The sequence below is a fragment of the Coloeus monedula genome (assembly GCF_965178545.1).
Source record: "Coloeus monedula genome assembly, chromosome: Z".
NCBI classification, from domain to species: Eukaryota; Metazoa; Chordata; class Aves; order Passeriformes; family Corvidae; genus Coloeus; species Coloeus monedula.
The window spans coordinates 32517159-32539611 of record NC_138822.1 but is presented as its reverse complement, the minus strand read 5'-3'; the positions used below and the strand labels follow the sequence as shown (position 1 = coordinate 32539611).

Here is a 22453-nt window from a genome sequence, read left to right as displayed (position 1 = left end):
TATTATCAACAGTTGCTGTTTGTCAGCCATCACTGGCTCTTGCACATATAGTAAAGTATTAGACTTTTGTTCTTCTTGTCGTTTTACATATTAGAAATGTAGTATGAGTATTTTTAATAAAATGGTGCTTCCATAGATAACAAGATTCAGAAAAGGACAGATGTAATATTTTTATTCTGTTTCTTCCCTCCACCAAATGCAAAAATTGACAATTTGGTCAGTAATCCTGATTAAAAAAAAGTCTGGTCTGTTGATTTTTGGAGCTGTTGAAAACCTATTTTACTTTATTTGCCCATGCAGAAAATCAGTCTCAAGGCTCCTGGTAACTCCAGTCATGGAAAAGAGTAAGATTGTTCATGTAAAGTGGAGATATTAATTTAGGAATTTTTTTTTTCATTTTGAAATTCTTTCTGGAAATGATATTAAGTAGATGTCGTGGCTTGACACTGGCTAAGCTAACCCACTGGGTAACCCATGAAAAAAACCCACCTACTTATTTTCCTCTGCTATGGCTAAGCAGAGGAGGGGGAATTGAAAACTTCATTTTCATGAGTTGAGATAAGGATTATTGAAAGAAAACCAAAACGCTTTCAGGCAACACAGGTTCAAAACTTAAACAGTATAAAGAAGACTTATTATTAACAGAACTAAAAGTAAAGAGGGTAATGAGAACCAAAGCAAATCTTCAGAACACCTTTCTTTCCCAGTCCCTCCCTTTTTCCACTGACAGCACAAGAAAACAAAACATGGGGTTTTGGTCATTATTTCACTTCTTAAAAATCTTTCTTCAGTATGCTTAAGGAAAAGAGTTTCTTCTGCTGTGCTGTGGGATCCTTGCCACGGGAGATAGTTCTCTGCAAACTTTTCTAGCGTGGTTTTAACTTCCACAAGCAGCTCCACAAGCTTCCACAAGAACCTGCTCCAATGTGAGTCCCTCCCAGGGGTCAAGCAGTCTTCCCACAACTGCCCAGCATGGGTCATTTTAGTTTATGGGGTTTGGTCTTTTAAGGATGAGCTGTTTGTCTTGGTTTGAAAGACAGGTGTCTGCTAAGGAAGGCAGGAGCCTCCCTTGGAATGGCAGATTCCCTCTGAGTTGTTATAATTTTGAAATCAAGGGGCTTTTAGGCAAAGATATGGGAAAGAGGAATAACAGTTCTTTACTATTATATATCTATATGTGTATAACAAGTCAAGCAAACAACAATAACTATGGCAGTAACAGCAAACAATCACAAATCCAGTGCCAGCCCTCTCGGCTGTCGGGCCCTTTCCCCTCGGGTGCAGTTCCGCTCGCAGCCGGCAGGGGCGCTGGCGGCTCCCGGTGAGCAGGGCAGGTGCGATGGTTCCCCCGCGGCTGCAGGGGGCGCTCCGGAGCGAGCTCGGGGAGCACGCGGCAATGGCGGCCTGGGATCCCGGGAAGGGATGGAACAAAGGCTTCACAAACCCCTGGGCAGCCGATCCCGGTGTCCGGCCGGACCCTCGGGAACAGCAGGCTGGAATGGCAGGGACCAGCACAAATCCCGGGTGGCAGACGAGATGTATCCAAACAGGGAACCCCCTGGAGGTCTGGGCAGGCAGGGCGTGCAGGGCTACAACGCAGCGAAGGCTCAGAACAGCGGCAGGGCAGGGCGGCCACAGCCCGGCTCCCAGCGAGGCAGGGAAGGCAGGCTTGGGATCCTGGGGCTTCTCTGGCAGAAGGAAAAAGCAGCCGAAGAAAGCAGCCTCCCTCTCCGTCCAAACACTGGGGACCGACTGTCCGCAAACCCAGGTGAAACAAAAGCGTAGCCAGATGCACCCCCTTACTCAGTGGCTAAGTCTTTTGTTTTTCTGAAGTACCCAGCAATTTGTCCCCCTAGCAACATGTATGGGGAAAATTCCTTAAACAGGAAGAAAACCCAGGAGAACTCCTAAAACCCCAACACTGTTCTAGTTTGGAAATTAAGGCTCTCTTCCTCTATTTCTAAAAGCAGGGGTCATCTCTCTCTGTTTACAAGATTACAGCTTTTCAGTATCCACGCGATCCAGCGTGAGCACTCTTTTTCATGGGCTACGTGTGGATCTCTGCACCCCCCAATGCACCTCATGAATTATAGGGAAACTGTTGTATTATAGTTCTCACCACGGCTTGCAGGAGAATCTCAGCTCCGACGTTTGGAACGCCTCCTCCCTCTCCTTTTTTTCACTGACCTCTGTTAGAAAGGAACTAACTTTTACATACAATTAAATGGGGACAAAGTCCTCGAAGCAAAAGAAAATTGTTTATTAGTAACGATTCAGCTGAGCTGGGTGTGTGTCTCCCTCCCCTGAGAGCCGAACACACACACCCGCCATCTAAATGGCTATATTTTTACCCTTTCCGGACCGTGGCAGTCCCTGTCCCCTTTCCCATTCGCTAGGTTCTCAGGAACTTACATTCTCTCCAGACTGCCTACTTTTCTCTCCCCTCCCCCTCATCCTACTTCCTTTTTAGTCAGGTCTTCAACAGCGCCCAGCTCACAGCAACACCCAACAAACCAACCAGAACAAATTCAAACCACAAACAACAACACATAGAACCAAAAACTTTTATTCTTTAACTTAATAACCTTTTGGCTTCAGCAAAATATCACCTCATCTCTAACACCTCAGTGTTGCCATGTTGGTTTTCCTCATGTGTCCTCACTTTTCCTTTTTCCCTGTCTTGAAAGAAAGTTGGTGTCTGTTAGTTACAGTTGAGAGGTAGATCTCATCTGGGCTCTGCATCGGGGAACTGCTCGCCATGTCTCTTGCTGCTGGCCACATGGTCCCTGCCAGCACCACATGGCCGGCCCCGGCCGCGTGGTACTCACCGGCACTGCACAGGCAGCTCCAGCCTCAGGAGGGCCCTGGCCACACAGTCTCAGCCTCAGGAAGGTCCCCGCCGGGATGGGCCCCGGCAGCCACCCCACCACCTCTTGGCAGAAGAGCGAGAACTTCCCACGGTTTTTGCTTTCTTAAATATGTCATCACAGAGGCCTTACCAACCTGTCTAATTGGGCTAGTAACCTGCCCATTGTCAGAGCCTTCAGAGACTGGCTCTGTGCCAGACATAGAAGTTTTGAGCAGCTTTTCTCCCCCCACCCGCAAAAAAGTAGGCTGTGTTAATCCAACACAGTAGACGAAGTTGATACATTTTTTAGTGAGTTAGGACTTCTATAGTCAGGATCACTACTTTTTCACAAGGTAGCACATACCAGAGAAAAATATCCTGGCATCTTTCTCAATGTGCTGGTTATCCTCTTCTGTTCTGAGGGAACACATCTGGGAGCTCTACCTGTTAGCAGAGATAATGAAGCACTAAAGCTTCAAGTTAGTAAACATCTTAATCCCAACTTTTACCTAGCCTTTAATTCAACTGATTTCTGATTCAGTGAACTCAACTGAATTATTGATTATTTGATTAGAAAAACATTTCATGTGGCTGTCTGTTGGCAGTGATGAGGCAAAGTTTGGTGTGAATTTCTCAGATGCTTTCAGGCCTTTTGCAATTGCTTATTGTGAGTGTTTTAATTCTAAATGTCCATGGAAAGTACTGCTTATGTGTTTTTTCCAAAGCAAATACAAGAGTGTCAAAGTGAGCTGCACCACAGCTGAAAGATAGTGCTGATAGTGTTAATGCATAGTTGTGCTCGCTCCATGTTAATACTCCTGTTTAGTTAGTCTTTTGTGTTAAACTGCATGTTTGGTATCTAATGAAGAAATGTACCAAACAAACAAGATAAAGCAGCTGGGGAAAGAAGAGGGTTAAGAATAAATGTATTACTCCTAAAAACTTTTAGAAACAAGTTAATCCTTTCCCAGAGTTTGAGAGGCAAAACAAGGGCCATGGAGTATGGAAGCTTGCTTTGATTAAAGCTACTGGCATTTTATGTGGTTAAATAATGTACTCTGCTTTGAAAGAAAGACTTTAAACAGTGCTGGGTGTGGCATTTATTTTTTCCATGGGTTTGTTTGATAACGTAGTAGTTTACAGCACATATAAAAATACTTTTCTAGGTTACTAGACAAGTAACAAAGTAGATGGAAATAAACACTGAAAATGGTTAATACTGACTTTTGAACAACTCTGCAGGACATCTTTGAGCTTCTTTTTCACAGGGAAGTGCAACAAAGCAAGTATTTATTTTATGTTCTTATAAATAATTTTCTTTATATTTTCTTTAAATACTGTGAATATTTTAGTGCTGCTGACGCTTGTGCTTAAATGCACAAATAGCTTGGAGTGTCACAATTTCTCAAAGACTGTGCCCACATATAGTTCTACACAGAAGGCTGGCTGACAAATGAGCTTACTTTATCAACACTGTCAGTGTCCAAGGGATTCAGCAAAGTATTTTTTGTAAAGGAATGCAGGCCACTGCTGCATTTTGGAAGTTAATGGAAGAAATTAAGTGGGAATATCTTTGAGTATTTTTATGAGAAGCTGGGCTTGAGGCAAATAGAAAAGTCTCTAAGGGTCTTATGCTGTAGAGCTGTTTTCAATGAGGAGCTAAAAGCTGAAAAACTGGACCAGCAAATGTATCTTAATTGCTGTCCTAGATGTCTGTTTTATTTTGCATGCAAAAATTCAGTCCTTTCTTCACTAACAAACCACCAAAGCTTCTGTGCGCTTCTAGTCTGATCTGCCCGCATAGATTTTTAATAGTTACATGTATCTAAGTTGCAAATTTGTTTTATAATGCATTTTATTGATTTTAATGGTCTGGAGAGTTATAAGGGTGCAAGTTTTATTGAAAAAGTCTTTTAATGCATGTGGAAGAATTGTAGCATTGATAAAAGTATCTTAGACAACATCAGTAGATATAACAGGGCAAAAGCTAGATTGTGCATGATCTGGAACGCTCAGTAAGATGAAGTACTGTCGGGCCCACTCGAATTTTCTTGCTACAGACAAACTAATCAGTTGTAGCCTGGTATTTAAAAGAGTTTTTTGGGCCTGCAGGAGCAAAGCAATGTCCATTTCAGTGACTTAAATAGGAAGAGTATATTAAGTAGGTGACAGTCATCAGAAAACGTGGTAGTATCCATGATGGATTCTACTATGACCAGAAAAATTGAATAGCTTTAAAATATCTGAAAATAGAAAAAAACATACTGAGATGTTTTATGCTGATAAGGTAAATAAGACCGGTACTTTACTTATATAAAAGCATAACCTTATATGTAATTAGTATTTAGGAAAGGTTTGAGATTTTTAACTTATTTATTTGGGGTATATTTTTCTTTTAAGATAGGAAATGTTCTTTGTTTCCTAGTGGAAAAAAGATATTTTTGTCTGAAAAAATCTGGGTACTATAAAATATATTACCCTATTTTTACTCCTTACGGTCGCATTAAACATCTTAACCTCTGATGATTTCGTGGGCTTAAGTTCAGAACTTCAGTAAGAAACTATACATCTCTTCATTTACAGGGAGAATGTGTGACTGTTAAAAAAGATGTGATTCTTTGAAGACATTTTTTAATATGTGGGCTATAACTTGACATATTTACAGTGTCTCTAGTGTTCCAAAATCCTATCTGAATCTTTTTAAAAGTGAGTGTGTCTGTGCATTTCTTTCATCACTGCATACTTGTGTGGTCTACCTTTGGCAGGTGCATCATGCACCATGTAGACAGGCAGAGCCATTTGTTACAGATACTTACATTTATAGACTAGAATTATGCAGTTGCTTAGTACTTTTTCCACACTTCTCCTACAATTTTCACAAGACTGCTACTTGCTACACAATTTGATGGAAAAAAAGACTAGAAATGTGGAGTTTGCTAGAGAAAGAAGAAGCATCCAAACCAGTAATGTCATATCAGGCAAAGCCAGTTGAAGTGATGTAAGCTATTTATTTGGAGAGTCAGCTGAGCATGTATCTGTATGTATTGTTTATGTTGGCCTGCCACTTAGCTTGTGAATGGTTAAACCCAGCCATATCTCATACACTGTTGTTTATGCAGTTAGAGAGAAAATATGGAGTGAAGTTGAAGCAAAAGCGGGAGTAGAAAAGGATGAGAAAAGGGGCTGGGATTGTAACACTCTGCAGATTGGTGCATTAGCTGACATTATTTTGTTGCTCCCAGACCTCACACTTTCATAGATCATAGCTGAAACTTGAAGTGTTTGTTATCATACTCAGGTGTTGCAGCCTAGATGGATCTCTACCTTGAAATATTGCCTTTGGTACATGTTTCCTGTCTCTTTTGAAAACTAGTGTGTTATCAGAGCAATGAAAAATATTTTGTAACTGATATTTGCCACCTTTTTATTTTAGAGGAAAAAATGTGGTCTCTCCTTCTGAAATAAACATCTTAACTGATAATAATTATTTTAAGGTTACTCAGGTTATGATCCTTTTCTGCTTTGTTTTTTCTCCATAAGCCACGTAGAAATACTGTCCCCTGAGTATAGTGTACTTGCTGTATTCACATAGTTTGTACCCAGAATACCAGAAAAACCTGAAATTAATGTTTCCTTTGAACTAGCGAACTGAGTGCAGGGCTGAAAGCCTAGTAACAGAATCAGGGTTAAAATTGATTGTTTGTTTAGATGCTCTCTTCGTATGTTAATTTCTTCATCTGAAAAATTTCTTTCCAAGGAAGTGCTGCCTATGTCGCTATTGATAATTGTCATTATTTCTGATGCCACTATTACCTCTACCTTTCCTTTTTTCTCCATAATTGAATACTATTGCCGTGCTATAATTTTTTTTTTTTTAACATGATTTTTTTTAAAAAAGAAGGATTTGGTGAAGCCTTCAACATCTCTATAGGCTATATATCAGCCAGGCTGGTATATCATTCTCAGGATGTAACAAAGAGTAGTCAGAAATTCAATGATTGGTGTGGTGGAACCATATTTATAGAATTATATTAAAGGATAAGGTTTTACCAGTATTATTTCAGTGTTTTCCATCAGACTGACCTGCTAACTGGCCAGTTTTATTTCCTGTCCCTTATCCTCATTTTGGCAAAGAAGAGCTAACCGAATCCACAAACTTAAGATTTGCTTGTAGCAGTTTGGTACTAGCATGATACCTGTATCACATGTATGAAATTTAGCTTAAAGAAAACAGGTGGTCATCTTTACTCTGCATTCCTCCAAGTAAGATATGCTTGAATTCGGGGTTTTTTTCTTTTTTTTTTTTTTAATGTAGAATAAGAAGTCCTTTTCTAGGAAAAAAATTCTTATTGTTTTATAAAATCATTTCTCATGTATGGACAGGCAATAAAAATGGGAGGTTAGTGTTAGAAACAAAATATATTTGGGCTTCCTGGCTTCCGTTGACAAAATATATTTGGGCTTCCTGGCTTCTGAATTTGAAAGCTGGAAATATTTTACTGAACATGTCACAGGATCAGATGATAGCAAGAAAAAAATTGCTTATATGTTTGTGTACATACAAAATTGACCTTTGTGATGCAGCTTGACATCTAAACACTAAAAGCAGTCATTTGTTTTGACAGCAGAATTAATTGAGGCTAAAACAGTCGAAATTCCACTTGTATCAAGCTGTTCATTAGGAACTGCTGTCTGGCTTTAGTGCTGTCAGAAAAATAACCTGTTCTGCTATGATTAAATAGCAGAATGATGGTCGGTCCACTGAATTTGAGAGAGAGGTTGAATAAACTTTCTACTGCGGAAACAATTCAGAAGTGACACGCTGCAAGGGGGGTCAGAATGTGCATTGATATCCAGCTGAGCTGTCAACTGGCACTGAGCCAGGCACGCAAAGCTTTGCTGTTTGAAGCAGCATGTGAAGCATATGCAGTTTAAAAAAACTGTCCTCCTTTCATGCATGATTTAGACTCAGAGACAAATTTTGGATTTTGTCTCAAAGACAAGAATATGGTTTGTTATTCTATTTGTAACTACAGGCACAGATTTATGGAGTATTTTTAAAAGCTTTTTCTTGAAACAGATATGTTATTGTTTATAAGTGTGCATGCATGTGTGTAAACTGATTCCTCAGGTTGCAGGGAAGGGCAGTGTTCAGGGGGGTTCTGAGTGTCTGAGTGCTTCCAGTTACTGAGAATTACATGCAGTTAACACCAATATAATGTTCCTTTCTGTCATGCATGCCCTCCTTAAACTAGAAAGGATATAGTTTCCAAAAGCAGATGCAAATGTAAAGCAGTTCTTATTTGATTTGTTGACTTCTTGATTTGTTTACCTTTTTAGCTCTGTGGGATTTTCCAGTTCATTGATATACTTACTCGGGGCACTTTTTCAGGGTATGACATAATATTACATTTTTGTTGCTAGTAATATTGGTTGACTTTTGCATTTGACTTGTTTATTTAAAGAATCCAAACAGTAAAACCTTTTTTTTCCTCTCAGTTGAGGAAAGTGTGTATTATTTTATTGTTTTGACATTAGCAAAACATTCTCCCAATGTCTCCCTCACAGAGGTTTTGTGTAAAAGTTATATAAACAGGCTAGAAAACCTGTATCTAGGATTTTATGGAGAGAGGTTTTGTCTTTTTTCTTAAGTAACAGGTATAAGATAGCAGTTTCTGTAGTTGCCTTTAATACACCCTGAAAGTACTGTTCCCATAAATATGAGCTAAATATATAGGAGATCTGTAATATAATTTACAGTGCAATTACCTTCTTCATTTGTCTGTCAATAAGAACAGTATCTCCTTATTGCTAGCTATATACTCTACCATTAGTGGCATGAAAGCTCACATACTCACATGGTACTTTTAACATGAAAAGCATTACATGTAGTTATTGGACAGTCTAGGAGATGCATCCTGAGATGCAGACTTACTCACTGGTGCTTAATTTATGCAAGCGTCTTGTAAATTATGAGATTAACTACAATAAAAATTTTCCATTTATACAAATAACTTCTTCTGTTCCAGCAAACCAAAGCTGCTTTATTTTCAAGAACCTAAGAACTGACCCAGTCCTGGTGTATTTGCTTCAGTTTCTTGTCAATTAGCAGCTGTCTGCCTTCGTGTGTTTGTGAAACCATCCTCTGTTTGCCTTTTCTTCTTGTCCTTATCTGTCCCAGCTGGTAGAATACTGTGAGCATTCAAAAACTCATTGCAGCTTGCAGTGATGCTTGGTGGGATTTTTTATGTACAGTTAGAGGAGCTTACTGATTTTTGATGCCTGCTTCCTTTGTAGAGTACTACATTCTCATTAGCATCCCGATAGCTAGGTATTTATTGTTAGGTGACTGAAATCCCACTAGATACTCATATCTCTTTCTGTTACAAAGGCTAAACTTCATTTATGCACTGTATTTATTAACTTTTTCTGTTCTGTGTATCTACAGTATCAAATACATGCAAGTCTATGTAGACATATTTGAGGTGTTAAAGCCAGCGTTACCAATGTATGGATTAATTTAGCAGCAGGCAGAGTAGACTTTGAAAGTTGCACTGTCCTTGCAACAGAACATTAAATCAGACACTTTTGCAAGGATTGTACTAGATCTCAGCTATAACTTTTTATTTACTCCGAAAAAGTCTTAATGTCCTTTTGATTTTTACAGTACTACTGTAGTTTTAGAATTTGTTTTTGTGTTCATATGAAGGCTTGAGAATAGGCTTCCTTCTCAATTCACACTGTTGTTCTGAGAAAAAAAGCAAAGGAAATTTCAGTGCTTTGATTGAAGTACTGCCACATAGCAGTGTAATCACCATTATCACCTGCACTGCAGTATGGCAGCATTTAGATGGCTCTTTTAGTGCCTTAGGCTACCACATGGCATGGACTCTAAAGACTGCTTCAGGGAAAGACTTCAGTCCTCAACATCAGCACTACTTCTTAAACATGAAGCAACTGCTTTTCGTTCTTTGAATGTTGCAATGGACAGTGAATCTGTTTACTTGCATCAAAAATCTTAGTCATTGTAATCATCCAGATTTTGAGCTGAAGTCCTTGTTGGTGTTAAGCCTTTGTCTACACTACAGTCACTGGGCTCCAGTCTGTTCTGAAAACTTTTAGCCTCATAGAGGTAATGCATCCACCTTAAAAACTTCATGTAGTTGTTACAAAAGTTATTGAGATACCAGGACGTAAGATGGCATGCTTTGACTTCCATCTGTATATTACATCCATCTGGCAATCTCCATTAATGCCAATCCACTGGTAGTGCTTGAGTATAGCAACTAATGACTAAGGAATCAGAAAGACAGACATTATGGTGTTTCAGAGGAGAAAGCTTTTGAGTTCAGGTTTTTTTACGGGTTTGGGGGATATTTTTGCAGTGCTAGTGCAGCTGCTTTTGTTCCCATGTTATACAAGGACAGTGGGCAGTGCTGGAAAACTTCTTAAGAAACTGTCTGAATTCCTTATTGATGCTATGCTCCCATGAAAGTATGTGTGCCTAAGGCCTTCTGGCTGGCTAGGAGACTGGAGCTGGTTCTAGCAGAGGACAGTGTGGCGACAGCACACAATTCTGGCTGGACAACAGTATTATCACCTCTTTGGATGCAAAGACATCAGTCTGCAGGAGACTACAGCTGTTATGCAGGCTATTGAAAGCTTCTCACAGCTATCTTGTTTTCTAAATTAGTACACTATAGAGGAAACGTCTATTTCTGAAATGTTACTTTGACTTAAAAATACTATGCCCAAGGCAAAATACAGTGCTCTTCCTATTGACATATAGGAAGCAGAACTGTTGGGAGGTCTGACGTTGCAGAAAAAAACTTGTCAGGAAATTTAAAACTGCTACAAATTTCACTCTGCTCCATTCAAAATGGCAAACTGTATGAATTTGCCTTTGCTCTAAGCAAATAATGCAACAACGCATACGTGTTATATTGGTGAGGGTGGGTTAAATACAAATTTTACAAAAAGAGGACAATGCTGAACTTAATTTATTAGTATGTGTGGAGTAATTAGAAATAGCCACTGACATGAATTTCTGGAATTCCAAAGGAAGAGGAGCCCTATACAAATTTGAGTTAAGTAGGAAAGGTAAGTTAGGATCAAAATAGGTTTTTGAATTGGAACTGGTTCACACGATATCTGTGTGTTTCCGTAGTACAGAGGAATGTGTCTTCAAATAAAAATGTTTTAGAAAGGTGTAAAAAAACCACTTTTAAAGACAAGTGTTTTAGGCAAGCATAATGGAAAAAATAAAGGAACTTGGATGTCTTGTTAAAGCAAATCTTTCCTTTCTGCTTGTTTTAGAAGTGAAAGTTAAGATACTGATCTGAAATATGGATGAGCTATACTTCGGCCTTCATTATTTTTTTTAATCATTAGTGTAAAAGTCTTAAAATTCGGGGGATCAGTCTTAGTAGCTGGAAAGGATAAAGGAAAAGGTGGAATTCTGAAAATGTCTGAGTGTTTTATTCCTCTGAAAATATGTTTTAGTCTCAGTGTTTACAGGTTACTTTCTTTTGTTTTGGGGATGAGTGTTTGTGGTTGTTTTGGCTTTTTATTTTATTTTTTCTAGTGAAATGGGAATATGTATAGAAGCAAGAAACAGAAGTAGTTGAATCATTAGCAAAGTGATGAAAAATGTGTTGTCCGAAGTGTAGTTCTGAAGAACTATTGGTTGTGTTCTTCACCTCCTGTATTTTATGGCATTTTTCTGAATTTTTTGCTTCATATCCTTTGAACAATAGAGTTTAAACTTGTAAAATAAAATGTTGATTAAATCAGTGTGGAGATGTAGACATGTACTGTTCTAAACATCAGTTTCCCTGAATTTTTTTTTTTCTGTTCTTTTGTTTTGCAAGATATCCAGGTTTGCTTCTTTTTGGAGCATACTGACTTTGTTTTACTGTAAATTTAGTGAGAGCCAAGGATAAAGGATTGCAAGACCAGCCTAAAATGCACATGTATTTACAACGTGTAAGAGATTGAGAGAACTGTTAGGAATTTGCATCTTGTCTTGCTATATTAAATAATTAAACTAGCATTTGAAGTCATTTACTAATTGAAATTTAAAGGGCTGTTAAGACTTGAGATTTTTCTTTTAATATTCTGCTTTCAAGAGCATCTTTTGGAGGCCAAACAATTACATTATGATAAAAGAGATATTGATGGGTTCTAGTCCAAAATTCTCATCCTGCTGTTTTACAAATACTTAGATTTGTTTTTACTGATAGGGAAAATTTTGCAGACTTAGTCTTAATTACAATAAATATAAACCAAGACTTTGTGCATGCCATAATTTTTTTTATAAAAGCAATTAGAAGTATTTTTCCCTCTGTCCTACCTGTAATGTTATCTGTGTATAAACTTGTGTGTATGCTGTCAAAATGTTTGCAGAAAGGTAAGTAATAACCCCTGTGGCACAGTGATAGCATGCTAAACTTTTTCTTCTGGGGGTACAGCTACAAGATAATGAAACATGGGCTGGAAGAAAAGGTGCCTGCCTGCATGTGCTCTCTGTTTTCACTGGACTTCCACAAGGGCTGGTATGATTCTGCCATTCCCTAAACAAGGTCCTACGGAAACTCACACTGCTTTCCGTACACTTGCTCCCTAAAATGGCTCATACTGGAATTAAATAAATCCTAGACCTGGCCAGATTGAATAAATGAGAGTTTGGTCATCAATTTGCAAAGTCAACTGACTGTTAATTTGTGTCAACTATAACGTTGAGGAATTTCTTTAGATCCAAAACTTAACTGGTGTTTCTGCCTTTTTTTTTTTTTTTTTTAATCCTGTTGAGTCTTAATGATTTTTTGAAAAAAATTGTCCTCTTTATTGCTTTAGTTGGCTATGGAGAGGAAACACTACAACTAGCAATGCAGACTTAGCAAAAGTGTGGCTTTCAAAATTATAGCTTCTCCTTTTCATTTTCACTTATACAACTCTTGTTCATTAAAAGAAGATACATTGAAAACCTTACACTGATGCTATATAATAGATGCAATTTTGAATAAGGACACCAGTTAGATGTTGTAGTAGCATAGGCAATTGAATTGTAGTTATATGATGACTAGTATTTTAATTTTTCAGTATGAAAGAGTGAAAATACTGCTTTACATATATGACTTTGCAGTATCTTTGGCCATTGGCAGAGTAATTGTGCCTTTCAGTTATTACCTACATTTGTAATTGGATTATCTCACATTTTCAGGAAATACTAGTTGCCATTAAAATAGATTAAATTTGACCTAATGTTTATCTTCATTTTCATTTCTTTAAGGCCCTATTGAATTTGAAGAATGTAATACATCCAGTGTAGCTGAAGGTAAGTTGCCATAGCATAGTTACTTACACAAGAATGTTGTGGGTAAGGACCTGAACTGTGAAGCAAAGGGTACTCAATGTGTGAATCTGTATAACTTTAAAGTATAACTTTAAAATGCTCCAGTAGACTAAAATGCAGTTTTCCTTTTGAGAAACAAACTTCAGTGACAAGAAGACTCATAAAACTTTTATAAGACTAATGCATAAAGGTCAGATAATTAGAGTGTTTCCTACAAATATACTTTGGCTAAGGCTTTGTCTTTGCAGAGGTTTGGATTTGATTTACTTATGAATGTGTTGTAGCTTAATTTACAAGTGTCAAAACATGGCCCAGGCTCTTCCCATTGTTACTGTGTCAGTTAAACCAAGCCTAATGTAATGTTATGGTTGCAAAGTCTTTCTTTGTTGGTGCAGCTTATTTTCCTTAGAGGATTGTTTTAAGTGGTTAAGAACTGCTTTCTGTCCATAAGCTATGTATTTACTTGTGGAACAGAGGAGTCAACAGTGTAACTATAGCATCCAAAAAACTTTTAAGTTGCCAAGACTGCAGCTGAGACTTAAAATCTCTTCTGTCTGAAGCAGAGAAGATCCGTGTTCAGAAATTACTCTTATGCTGCATTTGCCATTGTTTTGGGCTGCATAGGGCAGAGAGAGAAAATAAAGCCCAGACATTTAAAAAAAATCCTGGAAGAAATTATGTGCCTCAGTATTATATATGACTGACTCTACAGCTACCTGATTTGAGAAGTTTGGAGTTTCTAGGAGAGGAGAGATTCCTTATGTGCTGTATAATTTATTTTTGTAAAGGTAAATATAATAAAGTGCTTGAATTGACAGTGGTTTAATTTTGGAAACCAGATTATTTCTACCACTCTGCTCAACATCATGCTGTCAGTAGTATCATGCATCAAAACAGAACTGTAGACTAGTTGGATCAGATGCTTGCATTTAGTCATTTTTTTTGGCAGTCTGCTCTGCCTCAGCAAACATTGTGAAAAAGCAGATGTGGCAGTAAGTCTGAGGGAATATTTAAGTGTATTTTAGTTTTAGTACATTAAATGGGAATGAAAGCAAACTTTTTTCAGTACTGTAGCTATATGTATCCAGTGCTAAAAGCAGGGAAGAAACAAAAGGGGAGAAGCCTATGCCAAACTCAGTGAGAACCAGTCTTAGAGCTGGCTAGAGCACTGGGAAATCATAAATTCACATCAGCTGGAAAGCCAAGAAACAATCTCATTTTTAACAGGACCAAGATCCTGCTTTTGAGGAAAGATGGGGGCTTGCAGCTGCTGGGAATATGCAGGGAAATAACAACAGGGTGTTGAACTGCAGTAGGTGGAGAAGGCCACATTCAGTTTCTCATCCAAGTGCATTGGCTATTCAGGATTGCCTGGAGTAATAACTCCTGTTGAGTTTTTGTGAGCAGAGTCCTGTTCCTCAAAACTATTAAAAAAACATAGTCTGTATACCCAACTTGGCGATGTAAATCAGTTTTTAAGGATTTTGTTACTAATGTGTTGAACCATATTTTGATTTTTTTTTAAATTGGTATTTTACCTAAAGCAAATTGGAATAATGTTCCCTTAATTTGGCTCCATACCTATCTCCACTGCATACCTGTGGAAGCATTTAAAACATTGGCATTCATATGCACCTGTGTTTGACATTGCTAAATATGCATTTATCTCTTTGATCTCTAAATGAAAAATGTTTGTTCCATAGGAATAAAACCGCGGAAAAGGAAGCCTTTTGGTTTACCAGGAATAATGAAAAAAGAAAAAGATACTGAATCTGTGTAAGTGTATTTCCACCCTGAAGCTTTGTTTTGTATGAAAACTGTAATGGGGATGAAAATGAGCTGATATTTAAACAAAAAAATGGATTTATAACAGCTGTTTAAAGGAATGTGATGGATATGAAAACACCACAGTTATTTACGATTTTTATGACCAAGGATTTTAACATAAATAACAAAAAATAACGTAAGTATTCATGGCAGTCTAGTCATGTTTCATTCTTTGGTGTGCATAGGTAAGTATTTTTCCATTCTTCTACATTTCAGCATTGTAGATAATGTAATTCACATTAGTCCTAATAAAATAATATGTCTGTATGTGGTAAAAGTACTGGATGGCTGTGTTTGCAGAATTGAACTTCAGTTATTCTTCTGTTAGAAGAACTTCTACATAGACTGTTGAAGGACAGAAAAGTCTTTTAATGTTTATGCAGTACATCACGAGCGCACTCCCTTCGCAAACACCATCATTCTAACTCAGGACTGATGTCCCAAATATACCCTTTGCCATATTCTTTGTATTGCTTGGTCTCCCAGGAGATAAAACTCTCCAAGAAGTGAGCTTGAGTAACAGTTCTGAGGTGAATTAGTCACAGTGTCTGTATTAGTATTTATGGTCAATGTATTTTTTTCATAATTTCTATATATATTTCAGGAAAACAGCTTACAATTTGACAAACTTAGCAATATAGAAATGTTTCCAGAGGCAACATCTGCATACATGCTTTTTAAAATTACTTTCTAAAGTAACATTTTACCAGTGTTAGTTTTTTTAACATACTGCTGTAAAATTGATGACCTAAGAATAGTATGTGCTTATAGTATTTTGGTTTTATATTTACCCACTACAAAAGTGACTAGATTCTGAGATCAGAAAGAAAAAAGTATGGCATAATGTCAATCTCCTATGTAATGTGTGCCATACATCGCTATTACAGAGATTCTTGCATTAAACCGTAACCACTAAATAAACTAGAACTTCACGAATAAATAACAAAGGATTCATTACATGCATAAAATATTCTAATACTTCTTTTATGATCTCTTTAGAGATATAGATTGCTAGTCTGTATTTTGTCTGATTTAATCTTTAGCTTGATGATCCTGTTACAGACTGGAAATGATAAAACTGTCATCAGAAACTTCTCTGCACAGAGATGTCAAGTCCTCCCTTGGTCTCATGTTTTGTTAGTCTGTAAGCTTGTTTAGTTTGTGTAGGGCAGACTTTCCACATCTAGAAAAAAATCTCATGGTTAGTAGGCTTTTCAGTTTGTCAAGACAGTTTTTAAACTGTTGATGCCTGAACTGGTGGTGTGCCTAGTAATGGCTTTAATTCTGGGAAATACCATACATGGTGTATTCTGTTACATATTGCTGTAGTTTGGCCAAGGATTTCACTTCTAACCACTGCTTTGCATGGTTTGGTTGTTCTAGTTTTTATCTACAATCCTTAAATTCTCTTATTAAATCTCCATTTTCTGAAATACTACCTTATACCAGAAGCATGACCTAGTTCTTAAATTTTAAAAGAATGATCATAAATCTAGTGATTTAAAAGTACTTTTGTCTACAGCCTGATATCCTCATTTTCCACCTCACCAGCAGCTGCAAACAGTTGTGTTTTCTTTGCATGTATAGAACAGATCTGAGAGATGCTGTTAGTTGCTCCTTCGAATTATAATAGTTCTGCTGTTTCTGTTTGAGATCTGTTAGCTCACTAATTTTTAAAACCTTCATTGTGGGCTGAATTATAATCATGCATTTGCCTCATATTTCACATATCTCAACTTTTATGGACCTCAGGCTGTCTTGTTTGCATACAAACACTTTTTGAAACCACATCTCTCAAGAGAAGAATATACTTTGTCTCTTCAAGCAGGAAAATATCTTTCAAAACAGCTCTATTACTATGAAAAATGTCAACCAACTAGAAATTTGGTCACATATGTCCTCTTTTGTGTAAGCCCTTTCAGAGAAGATGGAATCCTTCATCTCAATGTCATTTCCTTAACATGCTGTACTGAATTTTATAGTAGTGCTTCCATGTTAGTAAGTTTTTCGTACCTGTTTTTAAGGCGCTGTAGTAAAAACTACATTTTTTACCTTTAACCGATGTGTTTTTTCAGATAAGATGTTCTAGATTGTAATAAATCCGATTTTTTTCCATGTTCTTTTTTCTATAAATGCATGTTTAGGATGTTCAGATTAATGATATAAAACCATTGTTGTTCAGTTACACCATCACTATTTGTCAGGGTGCAAATTAGAGAGGACTTACATGCTACTCAAGTATTCCCACATTCTGTAGATGTAATTGCTTCTGCTTTTTGACGACATCAGAGAGAATCAGTGTCATTCATTAGTTTAAGTACTACTGCTCAAATCGAAGTCGCAGTGGAAAAGTTTAACACTTGCGAATGGTGTGCTTGCAACCACTGCCTTTCTGCAGACAACTTTTTGAATTTTTTTTTAAGTGCTTATTAGGAGGGTACTCAGTTATTTTGTGGAGCCTCTTCTAGTACTTTACTGCAACTGTGCTTGACACACATGAACTAAGAATGCAACTCTAGAAGAGGAAGCTCTGAATTCCTCTAAAGAAAATCTTAGTTTCTTTGGGAACTGGTTTTTGTCCAAAATGTTTTGCACTTTCATGTGGACTATTTTGTTAGGATCGGTGACTTCTACTTACTGCACACATCAGCCATGAGGACCTGAATCTTAAAGTATGTTCATCCAGAACACAGTGATTGTCCTCACCTTTCTGGAGTTTTTGGTTATTATTTTTTTAATTCTTTTCACTAGTATGTGAGTTTGATTTTTCATAATTTTTTTTGAGTTTTAACTGTCAGCTGTTATTTAAGTCTCATTCAGTTGAATGTGGATTATTTAAAGTAAAAATTTCAAGAGTCTGAAAGGCAAAAGGTTTAAATGTACTGTTTCAAATTAATTTAAAATATTGAAGGTAAAATTGTATGAATAAAATAATTTGTGCATTTTATAATTGTAAATTTTCTTTATTTTTTTTAATAGGGAGTGTCCAGATGCAGACTCAGTTGTAAGTAGACTTCTTCCCAAAATAAATGCATATGCTAATACTATCAAGCCCTACAATCTGATGAAACTTAATATACATACAGTCCCTGCAATACATTATTTATCTGATAGAGGATTTAGTATTTTCATAGCATAGTCAAAGTGTTAATTTTGTGCAGTATATGATCTTCAGCAGTATGTACAAACAAGTGTCAGTAATGCATTTTTGTTTCCTAACAATTTTAGGTTTTAAGCAAGGTGTTTTTACTGCAAGTGTATATTACTTTATTTTTCAGTTAATAGTTTAAGTTTTTTGGCTAATAGATTCTAAGAAAGAAAAAGGTTTAGTTTATTGTGGACTCAACTTTGTATCATCATGTTCCTCTGCTTACTACTGGTTCTTTTGAGAAATCCTTCTGATATTGATAATGTTCTGCTTTACTACTGGCAATAGAGTGTAGGAATAGACTTTTTAAAATATGGCTTTAAATGCAGTATTTCTAGATGCACTTTTTTAATTGTTTGGTTTTCATTACTGTTAGTTAGATCTGTGCTATGTTTTACAATTTTTTTTAGTCAATTCAGGTAAGTGGCCATTGCAATTTAATTTGAGTGGCCAGGTAAAAAAAATTAAACTATGTTAATTGTTTTTTATTTCCTTAATTTGATCTTTTCTTTTTATGCAAACATGTATCTTCTCTTGAATTAATACATAACAAAGATTGTAACTCCCTATAGCTATATATGGGAAAAATTTACAGAATAATCTAAGTGATTTTCTGTAGACTAATTTGGTTTTAGTTTATTTATTAAGATGCCAATTATATTACAGAATTTAAGTTTTCAAGTTCACTTATTTTGTGGATTTTCTTATTTTTATTTGCTAACTAGGAGGTTTTAGGACCTAATATTAAAACTTGTTTTGAGAAACTTGACTTGAAACATCTAGTAGAACCATCCTTCTAAATGGGGAAAAGTAAGTTTTTCCACGCAACAGTGTAAGAACATGTGTAATTCTTGCCAAGACAGTTGTTTTATACTATGCAATCATCTTGACTAGCAGCAAATTTCTTTCCTTGCGTACATTTAAAAGAAAGTAACTATTGAATGATCCTTATAATTATCAAGCTTCTCATGGAAGTAAAATCAGGTTGAGTCACTGGAGTGAACTGCAACTGGATCTGACTTGCAATGTTTATTTTCTTTGCTTGTTTTGGTCTCCATGTTTTTTGAAAACAATTAGTTCCAAAAATTCAGCTATATATTGGTTGGACATTATTTCTGGCTGCCATATGATCATCTATGTTAATTGTTGTTGTATTTCGTTGTGGTTTTTTTGCCTGCTTAACATTTTATGACTGTATTGGAGTTTAAAATTTGGTCTATGATTTCTTCTTGCTTTTTTCAAGCAACAGCGGTATTCTGTTGAGTGATAGAATGCTTTAATAGTAGAAATCATTACTGTAATTCTAGTGAAAAAATGATTTGAGATATGAGATTCGTTTCACCCCTTACAAACAAGCAATCCGTTGTGCTTTTATGTTTCAAGGTTGGAGTCCTCTTCTGAAATGTCTCATTTCAAATGGTTTTAATTTTTCTTGGTTTTTACTTTTGAATTTCCTTTCTTTTTGATTTTTCAAACCTGATCTAAATAGTTTAAACCATGTATATTATCTCTAGGAGGATTTGTTTTTATGGATATTCGCAATAAATTACACATTTCAAGAACTTGAAATTGGAAAACTATTATTAAACAAAAGAAAAATTAAAGCAATTATAATTTGTGTTTGATTGCTAGGAAATACTGAGGAACAAACCTCAGAAAATTCAACTCGAGATGTTCCAGTTATTTTGTCAGTTTTGGTCGCTTACAGAAAACCTGTCTGGCATATGTATGATTAATGTGATCATTTTTTAAAAGGTGGCTTTTGTTTATTTTTCAAGAATTTTAATTGTGTGAAAGGAATGTAAGAAATAATCACTCTACAATTATATGAAAACATAAGTACCAAGGTAAAATACTGAAAAATTTCAAGTTAAGGTTCTAGGAAGAACTGACTTCTATACATTATCTACTAGTTCTGTGTGCTACTGTGGATCTTTGAACATACTATGTAGTCAATACCATGAAGGCCTTCTCACTAGTCCAAAATTTATAATGCAGTATTGTATTCTTCATTTCCAAAAACAAAATGGTGAGGTGGTCCTAAAAAATGTCTTTTGTCCCAGAATGGACATTCTCAAATTTATCTGTAGTAAAACAGATCCGCTTTTGTAGCTGTCAGATTATATGTACTGAAAAATAAATTAAGAAAATGTTAAGTCCTGTAAGTACTTTTTGGTAAGAGGTCTTCATGTGCTCATAAGTAGGCAGCTGTGGACTAAGAACTGATGTTTGTTAAAAAGGTTGACCACTTCGATAAGCAGTCTCTGTTTAAATGTAGGTGACAATATCTCATGAGATTTAAAATTCCTGAGTTTTTTATATGTCAATCTGTAGTGTAACTTTAATTAAGCTAAACCTTGATAATTAAGAAAAGTGGAAAGTTTGTAGTAGGAAGTGTGTGCACTAGAAAGAGATAGCAACTGAAGGCTGACTCTGTATGGGGGTTTTGGCTTAGAAAGTTTTTATAAAGGCTGAACTAACTGTCTTGTTTCGCATGAGTTTGCCATGTCTCTAGAGATGTTCCCTAGGAAGATAGGAGGTCTAAAAGAAACTTTAATTTTGGGGAAGCTTTTACAAGGTTCCACTTGTGTCCAGCAAGATCTGAATTGGGATTGCAACCTTTCCCTTGGCTGGGATGCTTGCCGATCTCCTTCTACTTCACTGCCTATTTTCATGAAGACCGTAGCAATGTAATTATCTTTGAGTTCTCTGTTCTGTCTGTCAAATCCATTTGAAAATGTCCAGTAAGTTCAAAAGTAATTAAGAAGGGAGTCATAGATGTACAGAACATAATGCTGAAAGTTTTTTTTTTCATGGGAAACTGAAATGCAAACACATATCAAGGCATCCAGAACTTTTCATTAACCTCTTCACATGCGAGTGTAGCATAATTACAGTTATATAGAATTATGGACCATTTTTATTGTTGGGGACTGGTTGAATTTGGAGCCATCAGATTCTGAGAAGTGGAACACAGGCGTAACCTAATATTTAATGAAATTAAAGTATTTTTCTTTATTTGCATTTTACAGCATTTGATTTTGAGTAGCTGCTATTGATACAGAGGACAAGGCTTTCTATCACAGCACAAGACAGGGGCACTTTGAATACCCATTTTTCTTTCTTTCTGCATTTCTAACAATAGGAGAAACTGACTGTCTACTCTCTTCTTCTGTGTCTTTTGGGTTAATAGGCACCCTAAGGAGAGGAGGCCAATATTCTGCTTCTGTCTTAACCTAAGGGTATGCCAGAGTCAAATTTTCATCTCAAATATGTCTAAAGTGGAGAGGCTTTTTGTTCTCTTGTTCCAGCCTATGAGATTCAGCTGCTTACTTAGAGTCCTCACCTGGATTACAGGAAGTCAGTTGAGTTCTGGCAGAAAAAAGCAGAGTGAGCTGTTCAGCTGTACTGCATCTTGAAGCATACCTTCAGGAAAACTTGATAAGGAGCTCTCATAACCACTGTAGTTATCCCAGGAGAAAAGGAAATATGAAGAAATCAAACTGGAGCATAGTGAAGGTTCTTCGCTTCTTGACTGATGACCAGCCTGTCAACAGCGCAGAGGAAGGGCCAAATGAAGTAGCTAGACTGCAGTATGCTCCATATGTTCTTCCCTTGTCCTTTGTATGTAGCCCAGAGACACTAATGATGTGGTAATGGTGTGGCTTCTTCCATCACTTTTGGATGACAGATGGGACAGAGCAAGGAAAATGAAATAAATTATTCACCAAAACTAAAAAAATATGTTTTGTCACTGGAATGCTTGGTCCTCAAGCTTCTTATATAGGCAGTTATATTTTATTTATCAAGGCCTTATGCTTTACTTCTTTGAAAAACTATTCACCCCAGAATGCTTGTAGAATATACCAAGACAAAGACAAAGGTATACACCTAAGTTTCTGGTGTATGTTTAAAGCTATATAAGATCTCAATTAATGTGTTGTATTACATCTGCAAACACAGGGAAAACTGTGGCTTTTAAAGCTGCATGTTTAATTGCTTAACAGAACCCCAGAAAGGCTTCCTGGAAGTCCACCACTCCAGTTACTTCTGCAGAGTTCAATTTGCATGCATAATGAGGTTGTTGGGATTTTTTTGACTGCAAAGACCACTATGCATGTTTGTGTAGGGGACTAAACCAGACCTTCATCCCCATCATATTAATAGTAACTTTTCCCAAAGGCCAAAGTTTGCAAAGACCATCATCTTGTGTGCTGAAGTTCAAAAATTATACAGGTATACATGCAGGTTGTGAGCTTAACCTCTGATCAGCATG

At 36.6% G+C, this 22453-nt stretch overlaps 1 protein-coding gene across 6 annotated transcripts in view; it reads left to right on the top strand.

The window, feature by feature from the left end:
- FCHO2 (FCH and mu domain containing endocytic adaptor 2) overlaps positions 1-22453 on the top strand; it is a 94972-nt gene that overhangs the window by 37334 nt on the left and 35185 nt on the right. For all 6 annotated transcript variants that reach the window (XM_082301919.1, XM_082301915.1, XM_082301918.1 and 3 more), the window contains exons 9-11: positions 13140-13184; positions 14906-14978; positions 18009-18033. In XM_082301919.1, the coding sequence (XP_082158045.1) occupies positions 13140-13184; positions 14906-14978; positions 18009-18033 (143 nt within the window). The remainder of the gene's footprint in view (positions 1-13139; positions 13185-14905; positions 14979-18008; positions 18034-22453) is intronic.